Here is a 26,824-nt window from a genome sequence, read left to right on the forward strand (position 1 = left end):
TATATATATATATATATATATATATATATATATACACTAGCAAAATACCCACACTTCACAGCGGCGAATTACTGCCTTAAAATTTTTATTAAGAAGAAAATTAAATCTTTTTAAACTGTGGGAAAATATACCAATAATTATTTGTTAAGGATCTCTTTGCATACCACATTGTGAGTTCGGCCCGCCAGTTGTAATATGACCAAGTTGTGCGCTGAGCTTACTTTTGAGCATGCAACAGTTGGCCATGTGAACAGTAATCTTGTCTCAAATCTCACAGCTTGGATTCCTGCTGTCATAATCTGTTTGAGTTTCATGGTTTATTTCAATTACGACAGTATTTGCAGGATTTGTTGTGTTGAAGTGACATTCGGCATCTGTCAAGCGTTGTAAGCACACAACCTGTTTCATCAATAAAATCACATCCAGCTTTTGAGAGTTTAAACATTCATAAACATCAAAGTGTCCACTACTGAAATCGCCACCTGTGAATCTAAGATGTTTAAGAGGCACTGGCGGTTGTCGAAAGGTGTAAAATATTTGGCCATTTCGGTACACTTGAAACTGACAACCGAGCAATTCAGCGGCAGCCATCAACTCACATGCAGAACCATAGGTGAAGGGCTTAAGCATTTCACTCTTATAGTGTTCCTGTGTAGTATAATTATCTCCTGTACCGTCATCAGTCCACACCTTGAACCTGTCCCAGTCATTCAATACATAAGACACAATGTTCCTCCGGATATCAAGAGTGAACCTGATATGGCCGTGCAATATGTAACAAAGAGAATGGAAAAGGTAGGTGCCATCTCTGGGCATGGAAACCACTCGGTAAGTGACAGTTCTTTGATCAATAGTGATCACCTTGATAGACATGGTAATGGGGGTTGGAATGATAAAGGAAATGGGTACCTGAGCAATGTAAAGTAAGTCTAAAATACCTATACAATATCTATAATTGTAATAAACAAACAGTAAAACAGCGGAGAAGCCGTGATATTAAACAAAAAGGCTGTAGTTATCAGTAGGGAGACTTGAATCCCGTGGCGAAGCAAGGAAGGGAATGTAGAGACCGGAGCAACGGACGGTCTTATATGGGCAGGCAGCCAACAACGTGGGAGGCGTTGGGATGGGGGACCCAACGCCACCTCACACGGTGACCGAGCTGCAGGCTATGGACGTATATATGTACGTAAGTAGGATTCAGTTAGCGTTGGGAACCTGTGTACCAAATTTATTGAAGATGGGCCCATAAGTAACAAAGACTGTTGAAAAGTTTGATATGGAGGCCGACAGTGGCATCATACCACCGAAATAAGTACCAAAGTTCAGCCTTCTACCTACACAGGAAGTTGGAGAATTAATGACTTGGAAAGTTCAATATGGCGGCCGATAGTGGCGTCATACCACCGAAATAAGTACGTACATCGGTTTTGGTTAGTGCAGGGAAGCCACCTACCAAATTTCGTGAAGATGGGGTCATAAATAAGAAAGTTCAACATGGCGGACGTTGTCGACCGTTATGACCGTTACGTGTAGAATTTCGAAATGAAACCTGCTTAACTTTTGTAAGTACGCTGTAAGGAATAAGCCTGCCAAATTTCAGCTTTCTACCTACATGGGAAGTTAGAGAATTAGTGATGAGTCAGTGAGTGAGTGAGTCAGTCAGTGAGGGCTTTGCCTTTTATTAGTATAGATATACAGTATATATATATATTGTGGAGGATGGCCGGCCGTTTATCCCGGCCAATACCCCCAAGCCGCCAGGTGGAGCCCTCCTTGCAGTATGGAGGTCCCCAGAAGACCAGCAGGGCATCATGGACAATGTAGTTTTTATGCGCAACCCTGCTGGATGCCGTGAGGGCCACTAGGGGATGCTGCAGGGAGGAACAATGGCTATTTTCCCTACCCCCTGGAAGCACATGTAGACAAGAGGAATGACGTGCTTCCGGGGTGAAGAAAAGAACTTGTACCTGACCCGGAAGTGATTGAGAGTCACATGGACTGGGGATTAGGAACACTTCCTGGTCAGGAGATATAAAAGGACTGTGGGAGCTCCCAGACGGCGAGCTGAGCTGGGTGGAAGGGTGGCAACGCGTCTGGGAGCTGGAGGATTGTTTATTGATTGTGATTAGTGATTTATGAGTATAGTGGTGCAGAGTGTGCTTTGCGCACTGTGGCAAATTAATAAAGTCGAATTTTGGACTTTTACCTGGTGTCTGGAGTCGTGGACAAGGATTCAAGGGAGCGAGAGCGCCCCTTATCTACCACAATATATAAATACTTTTAAAAAAACACTTTTATTTTACAAGTGATGTATGAAAGACTTAATTTTTACTTTTTAGTATACTTTAACTTAATATAAGCGTGGTTTTTAAAAAAAATATTTTTTATATATATTATTTTTAACTTTTTAGTCTTGGGTTTGTTTTAGTATAATTTTGTAATCAGTATTTTAACACTTTGTTTAATATTTCTATCCGTTACTAGCAGCATCTATTGGTGAAATCTTTATTCTTCATAAGAAAATTTCAGTTCTTAATTAACATAGATTAATTGATCAAATAGTGAAACTGATTATTGATTCATGTATTGTCATCGGAAGTGAATAAGTGTGGAGTATTTCAAGTCATTTGGACAAAAGGAATTGGGTTAAATATCGATTACAAGATTTGTACCAGACAACAAACAGGTGAAGTTAAAAGAAGCGTGGTAAAAAAAAGAAAATAAAATTTCCATTAGGACTATCCATTAAATGTACTTCAATCCAGGGTTTGTCACAGTACCATTATAGGAGGAGGCAAAGAAAAAAATATGACTGCAGTGAGGTAGAGCTACAGAAAAAGAAATGAAGATAAAAACTTTAAAACAGCAAGCACATAAAGTAAAAGATCTCATACAAAAAATACCAACTTAAAATACACATAGAACAGTAACACATTTATAGCTGTAATGAAACATAGGTAATAAGTCATATTTGGATTCAACCTCTGTAAAATAAAGGCATCACAAAAGAAAACAAGAAAGAAAATGTACACGTGGTGTTACATCTAAGTGCATCCAACGAACTGAGTTCAGTAAGGTATGTCCTATAACCTTCTCAGTCAGTTTAAGGGTTTAGGGACCAAAGGTTATCTCACTAGGATTCGGCAAAAGGCTGAAAACAGGTTTGGACTGGACTCTAGTCAGAAAAACAAGGTCCACCACTCACTCACACATAAACACATACCATATTCACACATAGTGACAATTTGCAGATGGCAATTCACACCAGAGAACCATGTATTTTTTTTTTGTTATTTTGCCCTGACAAAAATTAACAGAGGAGCAAAGTAGTCATCCTCATATAAAAATGTTTATTTTCCACAGTTCACAGCTATAATATATTTATTTCACAAGCTTTGAACCAGTGCAACACACCAATTAGAAACATGTGGCACATACTGTATATTTTTAATCTCAAACACATAATAGTGAAATTCTTTAAAAGCATATTTTGAATCGACACTTTTATTATAAATTCACTAAGGTATTTAAGACCATTTGCTGATATGTCACCTTGTGTTTTATCCATTCCCTTGGCTCTGATGTTTGTCTGACTTTCAGTCATCAAGTCTATGTAAGGTTCTTAAATTCTCCCATATGATATCTAAAATCCTAACTGACAAGCATTTTAAGAACAATTGCTGTATTTCAAAGCTGATGGATGTTCAATAATGATGTATTGCATCCCTTAATCTAATATCTCATTTCTGGATTATACTGTCCTGGCTACTAGTCATGCAAGTAATCAGTTTTTAAGGCTTATGTCTGTACTTATAGAGCAGTAAAGGGCTAGCTAAAACAGCACAGCAAAGAGCTCTTATCTGAAGCTTCACCTGTTGTTTTCATAACCGGTTCTATAAGACTCTGGTTTGCTGTTATTTATTAAACTATCTTACTAGTTGGTATTTAATATAATGTCAATTGGCATAAAAATACAATGTTCTACTCAAATAGTACATCTACATGAATAAAGGTATCTTTTTTCTGTGTGTTTTTTATTTGTTTTTTGTGATTTTTTTTTGTTCCTTGACATTTGTAGCACATTTGGCATGTAAAATGGCAGGGTTTTTTTATTGGAACTGAATACCTCGGCTTCAGATTAAGTAAATGGCACCAACTACAAGATATTTTTGATAACAAAGTATAATAATGTCTGTGGGTTTTGTCAGTGTTCCTTCCAAAACTGAAATCCCCAAGCTTTTACTGGTCATTGTTACGTTTTAGTCACGGTCCTTACCCTTCCAGGGCTGGGGTTCCAATGTCTCTTTAATATCTATTTTGTTTGTTTTTTATATTAACTAGGGGGGCTCTTCCCCCTGCTCTCTTCTTTCGCCAATCCCCGCTCGCATATAGGGAAACGGATGTACAATTTAAACAGATCTACGGGGGATAACACTGCTCTTGGTGCCGGGTAAGGTCCTTGCTAGGGTCCTCAATAGGATCCATGATCACTTCCTCACCTACCAGCGACCGGAACAGTCTGGTTTTATGCCTAATAAGTCTACCATTGACCGCATCTTGGCACTGAGGATTCTCATGGAGCTCAAACTCGAATATCGGCAGAGCTTCTTTGCAGACTTTGTCGATTTTCATAAAGCGTTTGACTCAGTTGGTCGAGCTGCCCTGTGGGACATCCTGAGGGTTCGCGGGATCCCCTCGAGGTTGCTGGATATCATGAGCAGCCTGTACACTGGTACTGTGAGTGCTGTACAGAGTGGAGGCAGGACCTCTGTTGTTTTCCCAGTTGATTCTAGGGTTCGTCAAGGGTGTGTCCTTGCTCCTACTCTGTTCAATGCTTGTATGGACTGGGTGTTGGGCAAGGTTGTAGGGTCTAGCAGCTGTAGGGTATCTATTGGTGAAGAAAGATTCATGGATCTTGACTTTGCTGACAATGCTGTGATCTTCACGGAGTCAATGGAAGCTCTGATTGGGGCTCTCGAGAGACTGAGTGAGGAGTCTGAGTGTCTGAACTTGTGAGTGTCCTGGATAAAAACTAAGATCCAGGCCTTTAATGACCTCTTAGACACAGCTATCAGCAGTTTGTCTATCTGCGGAGAGAGTGTCTACCTATATATATATATGTTTTTTGATAACTAAATAACATACTAATTGTGTTGTATAGCTGTTTAAATGCATTTGTTCATTCCTAGAATACCACTGACTGCATCCTTCCATATTTGTGTCTGGGGCTGAAGAGGACCCTGGGCTTTTCCCAGCAGTAGTCATCATATGCCGAAATGAATGTCACCTTGGTGCATGCACAACATTCAAAGACACATTCATATTGGGCATTGTATAGCACACAATATAGGACACAAAACCTGAAAGACAACCTTTGAGTGTTGGAAGAAATCTGAGCATTTGGTAAAAAAAAATCTCAAATACCAGGAGAATATTTAACACAGAAAGTACTGCAGTCTTGCCATGTCTTACATTATATTTTCTGAACTCTCATGTACAGTATTAAGCAGACTATGTTAGGTCTACTGAAAGCAGCTCTTGATTGGGAAGCAGGATTTAAGTTGGTTATTAATATTTTATGACTGAAGTTCCATTCAGACCATGTGCCTTTTCTTGCTATTATATGTTCTGGTCTCCTGTGATGGGAATGTACCAACTGAAAATGCACGGATGTTTTTAATGGACTATTACTTCCTTAAAAATTTGTTGGAAATGCCAGTGGAAGAGAATCTTGGTTTTTCCATTATTTGATTCCTTTCAAATCACAATGCACCTGGGAAAATAAGATAATCACAGTTAATAGCAGACAGGGAAGTTTGTTGCATTGTGTTCTGTATTTAAGTAATTATATCATCAACAAATATATCTAATTGAATTTAAAATCGCCAACATCTGAAACAATTTTGAACAGCATGATGGCTGTGTAACTTCTGTACAGTGTAAAAATGCAAGATTTAGATCAGCTAATGAGAGTAGAAGTAATTATTAGGCAACAGTAGCAGACAGCTTTTGGTAATTATGCAGTCACCGGTGACCAATTTAAATTTCCCTGGTTAGCCTGTGCTTAGTGTATCCCATCCAATTCATTAAGCACTATTAGTTCTACGAGACTTATGAATTAGGCTAAATGGGACTTAAATATGCAGTATTCTTACATTTTTGTATGTGCATTTTATTGTTATTACTGCTATATAAGTTTAAAACTGAGTAAAATAATATATTTCTTTTACTTAATATTATGTTTAATTAGAATATGCTTGTAAAACATTTAGAATAGGCCCTATTAAACAAAGAAATGGCCTTCCCTAAGTTAGGTTCATTATTGACAGTGTCAATGCAGGAGTTGTTATTTTCAATAACATTGTAATTATATGAATATCACCTGGCTTATGCAATTATTTTTATATTTTAGATGGTGATGGTATCCAAGATCATTTGTTGCCAGTCTGTATGGATGATAATTGCATGCAAAGTGCTATTTATCTCAGCAAATCTGGACGAGAAGAGGTATGTAATATAAAAAGAATATAAAATAAAAATCATTTGAGACCATTCAGTGTATTTACATTACACTTGTTTTCTCCACTTTCCATTTTTATCCACTTGATAATTTTATAGGGAAATTTGTTCTTGGCTCCATACCACACTTAGATATAAACAACATTTTCTTTTCAGTCTTAAATACTGTACATTTGGGTTTAATTTCCATCACAATAGTTATAGCTAGTGCCAGACAGGCTAGTTTATGTATTTCTGTAACTGCTGGTCTCCTGGGATCTCCATACATAACCATCTGTAGAGAATACTCAGAATCGTGCAAAAAATAAAACCTATTCAGTGAGTGGCAGTTCTGTGGATGGAAATGCCTTATTGATGAGAGAGGTCAGAGGAGAACAGTAACTCAGATAACCACTCTGTACAACAGTGGCAAGTAGAAAAGCATCTCAGAATGCAAAACACATCAAACCCTGAAGCGAATGGGCTACTAAAGCAGAAGACGACATCGGGTTTCTTTGTCAGTCAACAATAGAAAGCTGATGCTGCAGTGAACACAGATTCAGCAAATCTAAACAGTTGAAGAATAGAAAAGTGCCTATTTTAGTACCGTTACTGACCATTCATGGCCACAATTTACCCATCTTCTAGTGGCTACTTCCAGCATGATAAAAAAAAATTACAAAGCAAAAGTCATTACAAACTGGTTTCATGAGCATGATAATGAGTTCAATGTGCATCCTTTGGGATGTTGTGAAATGGGAAATTTGTAGTATGAATGTGCAGCTGATCGATCTACAGAAATTCCATGATGCACTCATAATCAACATGGACCAGAATCTCAAAGGAATGTTTTCAACATCTTGTGAAATCCATACCATAAAGAGTTGAGGCTGTTTTGAGCACAAAAGGAGGCCCTGCTCAATATTAGTATAGTTTTCCTGATTATTTCCTAGGTGAGTGTATATACACGTCCATTTAAAACTCACAGGGTTAAATACCATGAGGTAATTGTACACCATACACTTGATATTTCATCAGTAAATTACTAAACTCCTCTACAGAAGAAAATTGTGTTGAGCACTGTAAAATTGTCAAGAATACACACTTTTTTAAATACTTACTTTTATAAATTTAAAGACATTGATCTTCTTTTCTTTTGTTCATGGATTTTCTTTGCTGCTCAGTTGAATTTAAGCTTGATGTATCAGGAGTGTAGCAAACAAAACTGTCACAGAAGCTAGTGTGAAGAGAATAATCTATTGTGAAGTTTCATGCTTTTCCACTTTCTCATTGAACATATTGTAATAATTATGGATGTTATTAAAATGTGTGCAGATAATTGATGAAGCTGGCCAAAACAGTAGCCCATGCAGAGTGCAAAGGGCAGTGGAAGCCATTAAAAGAGTTTCTGCTTGGCTAAAATCCTTTAACCTTGGTGGGCCACAGTCCAAGATGTATGGACTTTACCATAGGAGAGGTGATTCCCCAGAGATCTTCAGTAAGGATCCTATCTTGGATCAGCTCAAGTATTCAACATGATTGGAATGCAGCTCTATAATGGGGGAGGGGGGTTCATTTGAGTTCATAAATCTTCTGATTGTTAATCAGGTGAATTAAATACAAGAACCTGTTTCTTGAAAAATGTTGGAAGTGGCACACAGAATTTCAGAAGAATAGTGTGGATAATGCTCAGGTTGTTTAAGTAAGAAAGTGTTTAAGTAAGAAAGCAGCAGAATAAAGAAAACACCACCAGGAATAACTTTACACTGTAGAGAACCCAGAACTTTCAGAGAGATCCGTAGAGTGTAAGCCAGGGAGACATCGGTTTTCGGAATGAAGCATTAGGGCTCAGATTTTTTAAAAGGTACTGCCTGCATTTTAACCACAGTTTTATAGATTATTTATTTATTGAAGATTATGATGCACTGCACTATTTATTTGAGCACTTTTTTTGTTTTAATAAAGGGACTTATCACATATGTGTGTGTGTGTCCTTATTTGCCCAGATCATCTCAGTACATGACTATCGATGGTTTTAGGCTCCCAGAATCAACAAGGGAGCATGGAGCCTGCCCAGACCGTCACAAGCAGCCATACACATACTAAGTTAGTACACCAGTTACTTGATTCAAACAATGCCTGTGAGCACCAAGGTTAACATAGCTGATCCCAAGATAATACCATGACCTAATGAAACCATCAATAAGCTTTCATTGCTTCCCTTCCTCAGAATGATTGCTCTTTGCAGGAGTGGTATTGTTAATAAAACAAAAAATGTTTAAAAAGTTCTTATGGCCTATGTGTAAAAAAAAAAAATAAAAGTGTGCCAACTTTATCAGTCACTTAAAGAAGAATTGATAAACTCAAATGAATAAGCTTCACTAGAGTAGGAAGGCAATTAAAATATTGTGTAAAGTGCTCAGTCATTTTATGCAGAGTATTTGTTTAAGCACTTTTACTGTTCACTCCTCAAAAGCAATAACTTACTGCCTGCTGATGAATGGAAATTGAATAGTTTCAGTACCTCTGAATTAAACTTAATATTCCCCTTAACGCGCACACGTACCGGTCCCGGGACATAACAGCGTTTTAAAAACGTTACAGTAATGTGTGCATGCCCATCTGCCATGCATCTCGACATACTACCCATCAAATGAAACTTCAAAGTCTCGTCTTACCAATGATATAAACCATTTTGACACACATCAACCACAGCACTGACACTAAAGCCTTTTTTACAGAGAAGTACATACTTTTAAGAGTTGACTTTCCCTACCTTTGAAGACCCCCTGCAAGTCAAACATCAATATTTCCGAGCAGTATTGATCCCATTCTGTCCGTAAGGCTCCAGCGAATATAATCCAGTAAAACGATTAGGTCCAAAACACACGATATATGCTCAAAGGGACAAAAACTCCAGAAAACGTTTCATAACTTGAGACTAGCTACGTAATTTTTTCATTTCTATTGATCATATCAGACGTAATTTGTTTCTGTCGGCTATAACCATGCTACCGCATGTAACACGGAAGTGTTAGCTTCTGATCGACACCTAAGTTGGCCAATTACGACGGGTCTGGGGTTGACTGGCACCTCGTATAGCCAACGAGTGTCACAGACAGCTAAACGATGACGTACAACTCCAAACCCTGGTAGAATCTACCAGTTTGATTGGACACTGTGAGTGACACTCAAAACTTACAGCCAATGAGCAGCCGAGCATTTTGATATGTAACTTGCCATACTAACTTGTAAACAAAACGATCGGAGCTGCGTGAAGGTGGCATTTGTGCCAGTCTGCAGAGTTGGTGCGTGGTTGTTTATTGTGATTTCGCCAAGTTTTTTCGCATTTTAAATATGAATAAAAGTACCGATAAACGTAAATACACTCTCGATTAAATAATAGATGCATGTACGGGCGTGAAAGTAATCAATCGGCCCAGGAGACATCTAATGGCAGAGAGCGACATGTGCCACCCTTGTGCTTTCTGCTTGCTAGTGATTGCTGCCATCAAGTGGCACATGGAAAAACGCTGAGCTGTGTTGTAACAGTTTGTAAAAGAAATGTATATAGTTTGTGTGCATTTTATAAAAAAAAGTAAAAATAAAAATATATATATATTTTTGGCCCATAAGACTTGTATTGACTATTTTACATAGAAATGTGTATTTTTTATTGTTTTTATTATTTTTATAACTAATAGAGTGACACTGTGTGTAGATATAGATTCCTTTAGGTGTAAGCTTTCAGTAGAGCCCTCATTGATATATGTGGGTTGAAGCATTCAAAAGTTATTACACTTTTCCATACGTTCCAAAATGTGGATAATGGTCCCTCTAAAAGCCCTGGGCATGCCCACATAAAACTGGTGTAAAAATGTCATTTTTACAGGTATTCTTTTCAAATTTGAAATGTGAGTAGTCAACAAGTTATTCTGTTGGTACATAGTGTGTTTCTGTCCCCACCTACCTACTGCAGCTTTATTTTCCTTTATTTTCATAAAAAAAACTTAGGCGAGAACAAAAAAATTCGTTTTTTTTGTGAGTTCTAATGTGCATAACTTTTGATCAGTCACACCTACAGTGATTCTGACTACTAAGGGTGAAACTAGAGAAGAGAATGTTACCTTTACAAAGAGACCAAACATGTGTTTATACTCCAGATAGTTCAATAACAGCAATGATTCTAATTTGGAGAGGTTGAATTACAAGCGATTTAGCAAAAATGACCCCGCTTGATAAGGGGTTTTAAAGGACAGAGTGGAATCATGATATGGAGCAGCTTGATGGTAAAGTTCTTGTGCCCCTCTAGAAAGATTGTTTAGATTCCTGGAAAGGAAGTCTCTTAGGCACCTCCCTTGGACACAAAGGACCAGAATATCCTTAACTAACTATACTATGAGGATCAAGGATTTCCCAAAGATGTACCAGTCTCAGTCTTCTCAGCCTGCCTACAGAGATTATTGTTATTTAAGAATACACTGAACTTTAATTTCTTGACATTAAGTAATACTGTAGTTGTACTGTAGGTTTGATCCCACTGATGGTACTAGTACTACAGGCAGGGAGAAGAAAAAATACAGTACTGTGATTAAAACAATAGAATCAGTATCTGCACCTTCTGACGTTATTTTCCCCTTCACAGACCATATATGCACTGTATACTGTATGCTGTATCACTGAAAATACTTTTTTGTACTAGCTTTCTCCTAACCTAATATATCTTATATTTATAAAAGTGTTTTTGGCAAGTATAATATTCATTTTGAGGTATATGTTTGAGACAGTAAATTAAGAATTTCTGTCATTTGAAAATAGTTAATTTAACACTTAAATTCTAGTCAATGTGTAATAACTATAATTTTGTCAGCTTTTTATCTTCAGTTTTTATCCAGTTTGTTCTCTTTAGAGATCTAGTGATTGGTGCAGTTTGATATACATCTTCACTTTCTTTTTTGTTGCAGTTGTTTGTTCTTTGTGAGTGTCACTGGAGTGTGCTGAATAGTACCATGATTAAACCATCCTTTCTACAATAAGCCTCATAATTCTGTGACTCTCAAGTTAGACATGGCAGCAATTTTAAACTTGATAGTGTCAGGTCATCATAGAAAATCAAAGTCCCTTTATTGTATATTTCACTTGTGAAGCATTCAACAAAAAGAAAGCAAGTTGAATAGTAATGGTTGCTTATTTTTGATAGAGTGGGTGGGCATATAGTAACTTCCTTGTCTAGGACTCAAAATGCAACCTTTGTGTTGATTCTCTGCACACAGCTGTTTATTTTAAAACATTACTGACTGCAAAATGCTGTGAGAGATGAGAAGGCGCAGAATACAACAAAGGCTGTTTTTCAGTATAGGTTTTCATTTTAATAAATCAAAACATTCACAAATGAACTTCTGCAGTGGTTCATAAATTTTTATGTTTTGTTTTCTCTAACTATACCTTTGTAAAATTAGATGAAAACTCAGATGCTTATGCGATGATGCTTGTGTTTTTAATATTGTTTACTACTGTGTGAATTTGATTACTGTAAACTACATGTTTTAATAATATATAGGTATCGTTTAAAACAGTATATTTTGAGTGTTATTTCAAAGGACAGATAAATGCATTTATTTCTCATGAAAATATGTTATATTTTATAATGTTTCCTAAAATATTTGTCTTGAGTACTGTCTTACATTCTGCTTATCTATGAAAGAATTTAATAAACAAATACAACACCACTGTATATCAGTGGAGGCTTCAAAGCATCTTCATAATGGACAAATCACATTCTTTTCTATAAAGTATAGTAAATGGTCCATGTCTGTTTTTTGATGGCACATTCACATGGCTCAAAGAACATGTTAAGTTCACTATAATCGATACACTGTCATCATGTGAGTCACTTTATAACAATGACTAGCATTTCTAAAATAGTTTTAAGACATACTTTATAGTACCAACTGCCATTAGTCATATTTTTTCATAATGGAAGTATTTGTATTATTTGCAGGTCTGATGATAGTCTTACATTGATTGATTCATTCTTTACTCATACGGCAACTCAGAGCCTTCAGTGTGTCTGTTCGCTTTTTTCTCTTACATCCTATATTCATGTCAGATGGAAAATAATATTTAAAGGATAATGTTCAACATTGTGAAGACCAATGATGGTACAGATACTGGAGCATATACCATATGGATATTTGAAATAAATTAGTAAACAAAGCCATTTTATATCAATTGTAATAAATAAAGTGCAGAGAGACACAAATATGGCGTATAAGGAGGGTTAGGCTTCCAAAAGGCTTCAGTGGCCTGCCTCAGGCCTAGGATGTCCAAGGCCTTACAAAGAAATTTAACAGTCCTAAAACCATATCACCAAGCCTCACAAGTAGAAAGGTCACCATAAGCCTTGGATTGTGACAGACTTGTCCATTGAAGCATGGTGACACTGCACTTCAATGGATTTTTATGGAGAAAACTGTCCACACTTTAAATAATTCAACAGAACTGTAAAGCCTTTGATACACTTTTTTATATATTTTGTTTTATTTTCAAAAATCAGAACAATGACTTTCTACTCAATCAGACACATAATAATAACATAACAGATACCATCATTTACTTCTGAAAAATACTACATAGGAAACACATGGAAACAAACAGAACAAAGACTTAATCAAAAATGAACAGATTTTAGAAAATGTTCCTGACTGACAATCTGCGATTTTCTTCATACTGGTTGAAAATAATTTCATTTTACCGAATAACTAGCGTGCAAAATTTTAGGCTTGCATGTTCATTAGTTTTTGAGATATGGAGGCTTCAAATCAAATTTTATTTACCACAGGCAAATTACACATACAGTACAATATGTAGTGAAATGCTTAGGACACTAGAACCATTTGATACTATGCTGACCCGCAGATGGTTTGGCATGACGGGGCAAATGAATGGTTGTCTGTTTTTCTAGAAATGGTGGCTAACGTAGAAATTCTTGTCTGAAGTTTTTGGTTCCCTTTCTGTGACATTTCCTCTTAACCAGCCCAGATGAAATGGAGGGTCTTGGTTCAAGGTACCAAGATCATATTTTGTACATTTACTAACAAAAACAAACTGTTTTCAGTTGTAGGATTCTTTTTATGACCGACTTTCTCTTAAAATGTCATGCATGCATTAACAATTTAAAAGTTCTGAGTTAAAGGAACATTGTCATTTACGTATTTAGCAGCACTTGTTTTTTCAATAAAATTAGGGACACAGACCTTTTTAAAGCCTCCATATCTCAGCAACTGATGAACATACAAGTCTAAAATTAGGCATACTAGTTTTTGGTACAACAGTATTATTTCAATAAAGTATGAAGTAAACCAGAGATTATTAGCCAAGTGGCTTCTGTTGATTTCTTGTGGATTGACTGCAAAACACAATTCGACCCCCATAAAATTTTCAGTCACTTTGTGAAGGAAACTAACTGTAGTTGATACTGAATGCGTTCGATGGACCATTATCATACGTTATTCGTTGAACCACTTACTTCTTTGCTGTTTTTGAACACCTAGAAGCTAAATGTATCTTTATTCTATAAAGAAGACAGCTGTTTGGATTCTTCATGTACGATCCGCATATTGCTGCTGTTGCTAATTTAAAAAAGTAGAGATTTTGTAGTTTGCAAGCAATGTAGTTATGTGTGGCATCGTTTATTTGTGAGTCTCTGAAGCAGCAAATACTGGGTCATGTGTGGGAAAAAATGAACTATTCTTTCAGTTTTGCAGAGAGAGGGGAGCTAAGAATTAAATAGGAAAGTAGAGCAATGCCGCAAATTTGGTGAACTGTGAAATGGTGAGAAAGAACTCCGCTATCGTTGCATTGCTGCCCGGAGTTAGTGACCAGGGGGCATGGTGAGAGCAGACATTCTGTCAATAAGGGCAACTTAGGTAATTTACACAAGTGTTTGCAAAGCATGCACATATCTAGATATCTAGACAGCTCTCTTTTGGTCTTCTGTTTTTTCTATAATTCTGGTATATCACAGTCCACACAAAATGATTTCACTGTTGCTACTAAAGCAACATTTCTGTAGGAAATCAAGAATGAGGTCACAACTTTTTTTTTTTTTAAGTTGGCAAGTAGATGAGACAGTGGAAATTTATATCATATACAGATGTCCATTAGTTATGTGAGTATTACTGGCTGACTTCAGGAGTGTTTTATTGTTTTTTGGTGTATCAGGAGGGTTAGATGCAAAAACTCTGATGAATAACTCTGTTAAGATGACAAGATTATAAAAGTATTTTTTCAGATTAAGCAGAAAAAATACAGGTAAGCTTTGCTCTTTCTTATATATTTAAATCCATTAATGACAGCTACACACACAGAGCTCAGACATGGACAAAGTAGTAGCCTTATTTGCTAAAGTCCATTGCAACTGGCATTATTTGTATAATAATCCAAACTAATGTACTTGTGAAATTCCATGAAGTACCTGGGCAAGGGTGGCAAGAGAAAATGCTGTTCCTTCTGTAGAATTGTACAATGATGGTGTTCCACAACATTGTGTTAATTGTGCCTTTGAAAAGTCATGAAGTATAATATGAAAGTGTTAAACATGTCACTTAGGTTATAATGATGTGCTATGTGAACTCTTGCTATTAAGGTATATCTGGCATTTCATGTAATTACATTAGAAATTATTTTATGACGTGTCATATTTAAGTATGTGTAGTAGAGGGAGCATACATTCTTTTCTCATAATCTGACATAATTAGCTTTCATTCACACATTATTTTGCTAAGGTTGGGAATATTAAAATGTCCCTGACATTATATAAATATTACATACAAAAATAAAAGTAGGTATTTTTTGTCCAGGAATAATATGTAAGCATGCCTATCTCTTGAATTGCCCCTGTACTCTGTTTGTGCCACTGCCCACCAAAAGGTATGTGCACAAGGAGATAGAAAGAGAGTCACAGCAAGATAAGTGAAAGCCTATGTGTGAAATTGTTAAATATCCCCAATAACCACCTTGAAACTAGCTGGCTTAAAACTTTATACAGCTTCCAATAATTTATGTCCATGTGTATAGCAGGTGAAAAATATGCTTTTCTCAAATAAAGATAAAGGGTGGTGACCGAGGTGGGAGATCATTTTAAATTTAGCTCATAACAAAAGTTATTTACTTCGCTGCTTCTTAATGAGAGACCACACGAGACAGAGCCTTGGTTTCATAGTCGAGCTAAGTTATAGTAAAAGAAAGTAAAACATTAATGGTAGGTATGATTTACCCAGGGGAAGACTGGCAACATTATATCAGTTTATATATTAAAACTTTTTTTGGCAATTTCTCTTGCTAATTATATATATACCGTACATTTAGAAAAGAAAAAAATGAACACATGAATAAAAAAATCCATACGGTGCAAGAAATGCCTATCCAACAGATTTCTCCGGCAGAGTAAGACTATGTGCATAGCTATAAAGCTATAAACAACAGCTTCAGTTATCATTTTGCAGGGCTGTGCACTACACAGGGTGTGTTATTGATCAGTGGCACAAGTTAGAGTTTGAAGGCAGATAAGAAACCGTGCTTAAAGAACTGCACAATTTTAAAATGGCAGATAATGCTTGAGCATTGTCTCATTTCCTTTTTTTAATCCTGTGCTTTTGTGCAGTCAATCTTGTCCAAAACATTAAGGTACTAACCTGTTTAATTAAGTCTGTGCAGATAGGACTTTATTTTAAATGCAGCAATGAAAGTACTCTAGAAGAAAACCATTAAGTTTTATGTTTATAGTTGTTAATTGTAAATGTATTTATTTTTTGTTATAACATTTTGAAGTAAACACATCCATGAAAGCCTAAGAAAGGAAAATGAATGAAAATTTACGAAAGTCAAGAGCTAATCTTACTCATGAGGCCAGTCCATTGCAGGACATGGTAAAAACACCTCTAAAATAATTTCTTTTTTATTGCTGTATGCTGTTAGAAAAGACTACTTATCACTGTTTCCTTTTCTTAAACATACTTCTATCATCAGGTGTTCACATTAAAATGTCCTTTTTTGAATTTCAGCTCCTGGCTTTCCTGGGATTTTCTAGTTCTGGTTTGCCTTTAAATTATCCCTCCTGTAGAAGACAAGAATCATACACATTTTTACACAAAAGAGCTTTTCTTTTAAGTTATAATAAGATAAAATTACCACCCGGGTCTCTTATTGTGGAACTAACCAGTGCACCATTATGGTTAAGCTAGACAAGTTATAGCCTCTCCCTCAGTTGATTTCCAGAAAGTCACAACGTTAATATTTATATTCCAATAATTTAGTTTTAACTTGCTTTAACTAGAGTTATTTTGTCTGCTTGCCTTTCTGCCTATTTACAAGTTTTTTACACAATTTAAATAGTCACCTGTAACCAGGCTGTGCTGAACTGTCACAAAGTACTCAATAAATTTTTCTGAATCCAAAACTTTGTTACAGGGAGCTGATGCAAGGCCAGAACCATCCCTGGATAGGACGCCAGAGCTCATACAGTCATTTATATGCTCGTGTTAATGAAGTATTTACATCTCTGCCGAAAACCCACATGAGCAATGGGAGAATGTTTAAATTCCAAATAGTGATAGTAACAGCATGTGAGTTTTGGGTTAGTTTATTAACTTAACAATTCAAAAGGCTCTTCAGGTTACAGTGTTAAGTTCACAACTTGTGGCTAGGTACTGTTATGAAATCTGGTATGGCATCAACTTTTCTGATCCAGCTGTTTCCATCACAAAGTCAGAATCAATAGCTACACAAGGCCAAACTGAGCACAAATTTCTTAGCGTTCCCCAATCACCAATTATCCTTACTTGACACTTGAAATGTTTGAGAAAACTCAACTAACTAGATCAAATCCAAACAGAAAAGAAAAGAATGTACAAACTGTCACGGGCGGCTGGGTGTCACACCCAGCTGGGACACCTATATAGCGCCTCTGCTAGGAGAGGACACCCTGGTTGCTATGGGGGTCACGGGAACCAAGCTGAGAAGCTTAACCCTATAGGGGCCAGTGGCCACCGGCAGGGGATGGGTTCTGGTTCCTGAAGCCCTGGAAGTCACACCACACCAGGAAGTGCCGGTGGAAGTTCATCAAGAGGCACCTGGAACATATCTGAGACAGCATAAAAGGGGCTGCCTTCCAGCAGTCGGGGAGCTGGTGTCGGCTGGAGGAAGGCAAGGCTTTGGAGTGTGGAGAGAAGGCGGCCTGAAGAGGACCATTGTGATGCCTGATAGAAGGGAGATTGGCGCTGGGGCACTGTGTCCTGTGCGGGACTGTTGAACTTGGTAAATATTGTAAATAAATCGTGTGTGGTGGACTAGACAAACAGCATCTATCTGTCTGTGCTCGGGTTGGCTTTCACAAAACTCTTACAACAGTAATTGCACTTGGAAGCAAACCCAAGCCCGTAGAGCCAGCCACTGCATGAGACCCATCCTTTTACAAGTAGGCATGTGCTGTATATGGATAACATCACAGTTTTTCTTAAATGTTATTATTTCTGAGGTGCACATATGTTAATATGTGTACTGTAATGCTATATAATCTTCAAATTGTACCTTGGGTTACCATTTTTCGTGTTTCCTTTTCAGTTCATTTTTTTCTACTTGCATACTCTAACTGTGCAAAGCTAGCTGAAAGAAATCCTTAGGGCTGCTTTAAGATTGTACAAACATGGAAAATGTCCTATAAAATTTGCATGCGCTAAAAATGTCTGATTTTTCCCAAGGGTAATTAAAAGAAATACATTTCAGGGAATGATTAATGTTCTTTTAACCCTTCATGTAACATAATTATATTAGTTTTGTGGTATAATCTTTTAGATATTTTGCTTTAAAAAGATATGGGACTTTCTTAATATAATTTTTGTAGAATGTGTTTTTTTTTAATCTCTCCCCAGTTATATTAGTTTTATGAACATGCAATCTGTTCTTGTCTCTGCTGCTTTATTCAGGGGTTTGTATTTGATGCACTCTGTGATGTAGGGGTTAGAGAGGTGAGGTTTCCAGATTATTTCTGAAGTAACAGCATTCACTTTCCAGTGGCCTGCTTAAGGCCCAGGATGGCAAATTCTTAGAACACATTTTCTAGATTATTCCTACAGTATATTGAACTCAGTGGTGCTTTCAACAGTTTGTATAAAATAAGTGCCTTGATAATGGCTGACACTACTTAAAATGTCTCCTTGCCTTATTTGAAATTTGTTGCTAGAAATGTTTTTGTTTTAATGTGTGTTTTTTTTTTATTATTATGACAGGTAAACATACAATTGTCTGCCTTTCAGTAATGCATGTAAACATAGATAATTTTTAAATGTTATATGCAATACTGGAATAGGCTGGGACCTCCACTCTCAGCTACTCCTTCTTTGTGTAATTTGCCCCAATATCTCCAACATGTGTCTCTAGCAGAGGTGTGATGGAAGGGTGGTGGACATAAATTGAAATCGAAATTTTATGTTCTTGCTGTTAGAGAAAATTTACAATAAACCATGGAGCACTATTAGGTACAAGGCAGGAGCAAATGACCAGTGCTACTGTATGTAATGTTTATCCAGTGTTAATTTGTCAATGTAAAATCGCAGATCACTGAAATACTTAATAGGTGAAAGCTGCAAAGCCAAATACTGTTTTGCATAAATTTTAAATAACAATGACATTCTTGGAATACATTTATTACCATGCATATGTAATATAATTTTTAAAAATGTGTAGTATATGTTACTCCCTAACATGGGTTTATTGTTTGTGACAATGTTTGTAAGTTCAGGTCATAGTGCAGATACTGAAAGGAGACTAAAAGCAGAACTGTAGAACTCTGAAATGTTAAAGAACAAAAAAAAAAAACTTGACTCATCCATTTTTATACAATACTTTATTCTGGTCAGGATCTGGAAGAGCTGGAGCTTATCCCATTAGCATTGGGCTCCGCGCAGAAAACAAATTAACTCGGCAACCGTAATTGCTTTATTTCACAAATGTTAAAGTTGTATTTATTCCTTTCAGTAACAGCACTAATGCTCTGTACTGAACACTGAATTCCTTGTGCCAAAATAGGTATTTTATGCTTAAACCGGCATATTTCTAAATGTATGTGATATATTTTTCTTGAGTAAATATAAACCAAAAGTTTTGTAAAAATACTTCATTTTATAGAGTTATCTGTTATCTCTAGCAGAGCTAGGTTTATGCATTCTGAATTTATTTTCCATCAGTTTTATTTCATGAACTGTTTACTTGGGTAAACACAGCTAATTCTTACTAATCCATATAGCTTAAGATCACAGCTATCTGTATAAAATGCACTAAATTATACAGTTTACAAATTAAATATTTATCAGAATTTAGCATTGTCTTGGTTGCTGTAAGTGGGGAAAAACAAGTTAAGTCTGTCAAAGAGGAAGCTGTGTTTGCACAGCACTGAATAAAAGTATAAAGCAAGCAAGAGACCAAACTACAATTAGTGAGAACAATAGTGACATTTAAAAATAGATTATTACTGGAGAGGAAAATAATTTAAGATGCCTTCATAAAGTAGGGAGTGTATAAAGACTATAGTGGTCATAAAGTATGTCACAGTAGTAGAAAACTTGCTTTTTGCTACCCAGTTTTCTGTATTTGTAGCATATCACAATGACCCAGAGTCAAAAGCATTTAAGCCATAGTATCAGTTTGTAGTTTTAGAATATTTTCTGGTCTTCTACCAACACTAGCTAAACTGACAACCTTTACAAATTCTAATGGACTCTCTAAGTAACAGGAAATTGAGGTGGAGGTCAGCAACATAGGAGTAATCCAGGGAACTGTTCCGCCGTCCTTTTACTTCACCTTCAATATTACCATTTTTAAATAGAACTCCAGTTTATGTCACCTACAGATTTTGTTATAGGACTCTTCCATTTTAGACTGCATCCACAGTGGTAATGAGAAAGAGTACAGAAAAGTGGTAGAGGATTTTGTCATGTGGTGGAGGGATAACATCCTGCAACTAAATATTACCAGAGACAAAGGAATCAGTTGTTGATTTGCAGGATGCAAAGGAAATTAGTTTAATGATGGTGGAAATAAGGATGACATTTAAATACTTAGAGATCCATCTGAATATTGATTTTAATTGGGTGAACAAAAGAGAACTCTGCAACAGAATGGGTCCGAGCAAGCTTTTCTTTTCAAGTAGTTTAATGTGTGCAACAAGCTGTTGATAATGTTTAAGTAGTCTATAGTGGTCAGTGTACAGTTCTATAGTGTGGTATTCTGGGGAAATCAGAAAGCCTTCGAAAAATCAAAGTTAAGATAACAGCAACATCTCCAGACTTAACAAATTTATTTCAAAGGGTGAACCACTAAATGATTAAAGGGAATACTAGAATAGAACTTTTTAATTACAGTAAGTCTACCATGTTGAATGTAGATCTGTCATGGTGATTACAATGTTGATCAATTTATGCCAGGCATAGTGTAACAACTAAAAATTAGTATTCATATTTGTTAAGCAACTTTGAACATAGCTCTTTGCTGGCACTAGACAAACTAGTCCCAAACTCTTGAAAATGGCTGTCTCCATTGAATTTTCTTAGAGTTTACAGGATATGAGTGATTAACATTGCCAAGTTTGCTTCACCTTGAGTTCCCTCAAATCACCAAAATGTTTGCGATATTCACCAAACTTGGCAAATTGTATTAAAGTCAATGGAGTAGAACTAAATGAACTAGATTTGACAGCATTATAATGGTTCAGTGATCTTGAGCGTGTCCCTGAGGGGTGGGGGAACGTCTGCCAACTATACTAGACCAATTATTGTGGCCAAAAAGGTGACCTAAGCTGTGTAGCAGCAGTACCAACCATGGCACCACTGTGTCTACGTGAGATCAAAGTAGAAAGAATGTAGTCAGAGATGCGCAATCAGTGATTTCATCAAAACAAAGCAGAAATGCCAAAATTATAGTCAAAAGTCATAAAAATATGTGGGTCTTTTAATAGCAGAAAATTCAAAGTGGTATGTCATGATTGAAACTGCTGGCTCGTTCTTTTTTTTTTGAAGTCACGCTAAAGGCTCAGTAAACTTTCTGTGCTGATGCCTTGCACTTTTATGCTATCAAAAAGACAGAAACATTTCATAATTAGTAATCTTTCATTATTATTATTATTTCATAGTGTCTTCTCTGTTTCGGGGGTCGTCATGCTTCTTCAATGTTTGCTTTCACTCTTTTTGCGGCATGTGAATAATTATTATGTATGCATAGATTACGTGCCTCCTTCTCTTATATTGATGTGGAACTTTAAGATCGACCTGCACATTTGGCTTCAAGCACAGATAACCCGTCCCACAAAGTCTGTAATACAGATGATCGTCATTATATATCCAGGGGGCAGTCCTATCAATGTTGGCTGTTAAGCTCCAGTGGACGTCACACTGGCCTCGCAAAGCATTATGGGGCACTGGTATTAAAAAAATTTTCCTAAACCAGCTAAATGAACAAGGGTGAATGCAGCAAGTTCGCTGCGAAAAACTCTTTGGCGAGATTCACTGATCCACACTACTTGTGGACAAAAGCACAGAGAGAGGTTTGTGTTAGTCAAACTGCCAAAGTAATTTAATGTTAACAAAAAGTAACAAATATATTAAAAACACTTTATAAACAGTGGTGTACAGAAAGGTAGCTGAGAATATGGAATGTGTCAGACATTGAAGTGGATGAGCTACAGTAGATAGATAGATAGATAGATAGACAGATAATCATGGCAGGTTCAGCTCCCATCTACCAAGAAGAAAAGGCTGAGAAAACAGTGAGCATATGATCAACAAACCTGACAAGTGTAGATTAGATAACAGTTACCTTGTCTGGCAAATATGCCATTTCACAACAAAAACATCATCCGTGCTTGTCCCATGAAAATGGCATTGACTTCATTTTACTTTGTCTTTCATGATGTCCAGGTCTCAGCCCAACAGGGAGTACCTTTGGGATGAGGTGGTATAGGAGGTTTTTATCAAGAATACATAATCAAAAATCAGTAGAAGTTGAATGATACTGAGACAAAAAAACCCTGCAGAGTACTTCCATCACTCTATTTAATCAATGCTTCAAAGAATTCAGACATTCCAGTGCCAAAAGAGGGCCCAACTATCTAAATAAGTATAAAATAAACATAAATAAATTTATGCTGCGTTACTTGCTCATTTTCAGTTATAAATGTAAAAATTTATACCAGACAGTGAAATGGACTCTGTGATGGGATACTAAAGCAGTGCTTGAGGTTATAACTTTACCAATTAAACACAACTTGCCTCAGGTGACTGCCTAATAATTTCTTTTGTGCTGCAGTAGTCATTGGGATTAAATGTGCATGAAGCCCCAAAAAACTGAGTGGTGCAAATCAAACTAAAAATTAGAATTATGTGATTGCCTGTTTTGTAAAGCTAGGGTTCAGTAACCACGACATTAGACATAAAAAGAGTACTACAGTACCTGTTCATACTATATTAGTCGGTCCGCCAAAACAGAGTAATTATAGACTTTAACATGAATATATTTTGTTCTTTAGTAAAACAAGATTAAAAAAGATCTCAGCACATGTTGAAGATAGCACTGTGTCATCCTCCAACTAATTCAAGTAAATTGTAGCTGTCATAGTGCTTTGAGAGTATCAGAAAAGTTGTTTTTCCTGGCAATTGCAGCACTTTGTTTATGCAGTGCAGAATTTCTTTGTTTCAAGGACCAAAAGAAATATTTTAAACTCCTGTAACATTTTTATTTAGAGAAAAGAACGGTCCTGCAGTCAATGAAATCCACATTCTATGACACAGTAGTTTTGTCACTGTTGTGTGTCATTTTCAGTGTTATAATTGGGCACATCCTTTTGAACATTTACGGAGAACATTTTCAGAGTCTGGTTTTCTGAGTTGGGTAGCGGAAAAATGTCCAAAACATGGCCACCCAGCAAAACTCAATTATCTAAGACAAGAGGAGCAAAAGAAGCCAACAATCATGGTTGAGGAAACATTAGTAAAAGCAGTCATAACACCAAAAATGTTTACAAAGAAAAGTCAAAAGTTAAAGCATTTGATTATGTGACTGAGTGACCAAGAACAGAAACCATGCCCGTGTCTTGAACTGGGAGTTCTAAAGCACATAAATCCCAATAAGTTCTAAAAGCACTTCCAAAAATGCCCACTAGACACATTTCAGTTTAATAGTAAACTAAATTTAAAAACATTGAATAACACTGAGAAAACCTTGATCAGAGAAAATTAACATTGCAAGAGTTCGTGCTATAGCCTAGAGATGGGGACAAGTCGCATATGATCAAGTCCAAGCAAGTTTCAAATGTTAACCATCAAGTCTCGAGTCAAGTCTCAAGTCACAGTTAAGAGAAATCAAGCAAGTCAAGTCAAGGGTTCACCCTAAGCAAGTCAAGTCGAGTCCTGATAAGTTTCAAGCCAAGTCAAGTCAAGTTGCAGTACTAAAACAAACAGAGGTTAAATTTTCGATACGTTTATTTTTGTACAGAAAAGATGAACTTATATACATATATTATGTATCTTATTTGCATTGCTATATTTAAATTATATGCATATCTGTGCTACATTAATATCTGAAAATAAAATTGTGTTGCTTACACAAAATGTTTAAAACTAAGAAATCCAGTCTAAAATGTATAATGCAATTCAATCTGAAAGGATTAGTTTACTTTGACAACAACAATGTACAGATAATGTACTCACCCCCTTGTCATCCAATATGTTCATGTCTTTCTTTCCTCAGTCATAAAGAAATTGTTTTTTTTTTTGTTTTGAGGAAAACATTTCAGGATTTCTGTCTATATATAATGGATATGTATGGCGCCCCGAAGTTTGAACTTCCAAAATGCAGTTTAAATGCAGCTTCAGAAAGCCCGAAATGATTGGTTATTTTCCAAACAAATTGACAATTTATATACTTTTTAGCCTCAAATGCTGGTCTTGTCTCCTCTCTGTGCAGTCTGTGTGATTCGGGTAAATTCAGTTAATAGATGTCAAAAAAACAACAATCTCTTTTATATCTTTAATGTCAAAAACATACTGCAATGCTGTTTTTTACCTTTTTTTGTAAAGGGCATTTGAGCTTCTATACATGTTAACTGTGTCAACACTGTGTCTGCACTTTTGCTGCAATCTAAGACTGTATTTACCCGAATCACACAGACTGCAGAGACAACACAAGACCAGCATTTGAGGTTAAAAAGTATATAAATTGTCCATTTGTTTAGAAAATAACCGATTGTTTGCTAGATAAGACTCCTCCTCCTCGGCTGGAATCGTTTAGAGTCTTCTGAAGCTGCATTTAAACTGCATTTTGGAAATTCAAACTTCGGGGTGCCATACATATTCATTATATAGAGAGAAATCCAGAAATGTTTTCCTCAAAAAAACTATTTCTTAATGATGGAGGAAAGAAAGACATGAACATCTTAGATGACAACAACAACAACATTTATTTATATAGCACATTTTCATACAAACAGTAGCTCAAAGTGCTTTACATATTAAAGAATAGAAAAATGAAAGACATAATTATAAAAAATAAATCAACATTAACATCGAATAAGAGTAAGGTTCAATGGCCAGGGGACAGAAAAACAAAAACTCCAGACGGCTGGAGAAAAATAAAATCTGTAGGGATTCCAGACCATGATACCGCCCAGTCCCCTCTGGGCATTCTACCTAACATAAATGAAACAGTCCTCTTTGGATTTAGGGTTCTCACGGAAGGGCTTGATGATGATGATGGTCACGTAGACTTCTTCCTTTTAATCCGTCCATCATTGTTGGAGCATCATGAAGCTTTGAGTAGGTGGAGGTGGCGCAGGCCACCACCACAAAGAAACCGGAAAAAGAAACAGAAAAGAGAGTAGGGGTCAGTACCGATTTTAGAGCCACCATGAATAGTTGTTATGATGAATTGAACATACAGAGTATCAGGATTAAGTTAAATTACGATTAAAATGAAGTTATAAAAAGGCCATGTTAAAGTAATGTGTTTTCAGCAGTGTTTTAAAGTGCTCTACTGTATCAGCCTGGCGAATTCCTATTGGCAGGCTATTCCAGATTTTAGGTGCATAACAGCAGAAGGCCGCCTCACCACTTCTTTTAAGTTTTGTTCTTGGAATTCTAAGGAGACACTCATTTGAGGATCTGAGGTTACGATTTGGAATATAAGGTGTCAGACATTCCGATATATAAGATGGGGCAAGGGTGAAGACAAGGGGGTGAATACATTATCTGTACATTGTTGTTATCAAACTAAACTAATCCTTTAACTGGAACGGTCTAAAACACGTGAAACCTGTAAACATGCATTTACAAAAAATAAGGTTTGCCAAAACATTGGAACTAAGTTGTTGACGCTAACGTGACTATATGAGGAGCTCGACTATTGTCTGCCATGTTGTGTAGCGTTCTTCTTCTTCTTCTTCTTGGTAACGTTAAGAGTTGTGCAGCGTTAAGGGCACAGGCGCCAATTATGGTGCTGCTGAGTCATAATTATTTTATTAAATTATTTTATTTTATTAAATGAATTATATTTAATTATATTTAAAAGTTCAAGTCATTGTCGAGTCTTCCACTTTAAGTCAAGTCTCAAGTCACTTACTCTCAAGTCAAAGTCAAGTCAAGTCATTTTCTTACTTCAATCAAGAAAGTCTCGAGTCCCCCATCTCTGCTATAGCCTTACGAACCGCTCTCTGTAAACACTTTTTTTTAATGTTTTAAGCACAGGGAAAAAAATTAACATTTGAAAAATCCGTAATTTATACAAAAACTAACCATAAACAACCAAGAAAACTAACCTTGCATGAGTCGAGTTCTGGCATGAAGGAAGTGGGGAGGAACTGGGTGGAGATGAGATTACAGTTTTGAGGTAAAGTCTGTGACGATGCAGGTTTGCTGCATGCTCCCATCTTGCTTCCGGGAGCCCTTAAACCCGTCACCGTCTGTAATGTTACCGATGAGCGTGACAGTTAGGCACTACAATGGAGCAATCAGATGGTGCAAAAAGTGCCAAGTGCTTTATTAAAATCATCAAAACAACAATCAAAACAATATCCAAATTAAATAAAGTGCAGTGCTTTCAGAATCCTTCGGTAAATAAATCCTATAAAACCAGAAGTGAATTGGAGGTTAAAATCCAATAGAAAAAAGTCATCATTAAATACAATGAGGTTAAAACAATGCTCGAAGCAATCTCTTTAAAAACAAGCCCGGTGCATTCTTTAACTGCCTTCTCGGCATTACACGGCCAGCCATCCTTCTTC

General features: G+C 36.4%; 1 protein-coding gene across 1 annotated transcript in view; it reads left to right on the forward strand.

The window, feature by feature from the left end:
- The window catches only part of itfg1 (integrin alpha FG-GAP repeat containing 1), a 435,759-nt gene that overhangs the window by 150,177 nt on the left and 258,758 nt on the right, over positions 1 to 26,824 (forward strand). The window contains exon 9 of the mRNA XM_039763123.1: positions 6,416 to 6,510. Coding sequence (XP_039619057.1) covers positions 6,416 to 6,510 — 95 coding nt within the window. The remainder of the gene's footprint in view (positions 1 to 6,415; positions 6,511 to 26,824) is intronic.

Source organism: Polypterus senegalus, chromosome 9 (genome assembly GCF_016835505.1).
Source record: "Polypterus senegalus isolate Bchr_013 chromosome 9, ASM1683550v1, whole genome shotgun sequence".
Lineage (NCBI taxonomy): Eukaryota > Metazoa > Chordata > Cladistia > Polypteriformes > Polypteridae > Polypterus > Polypterus senegalus.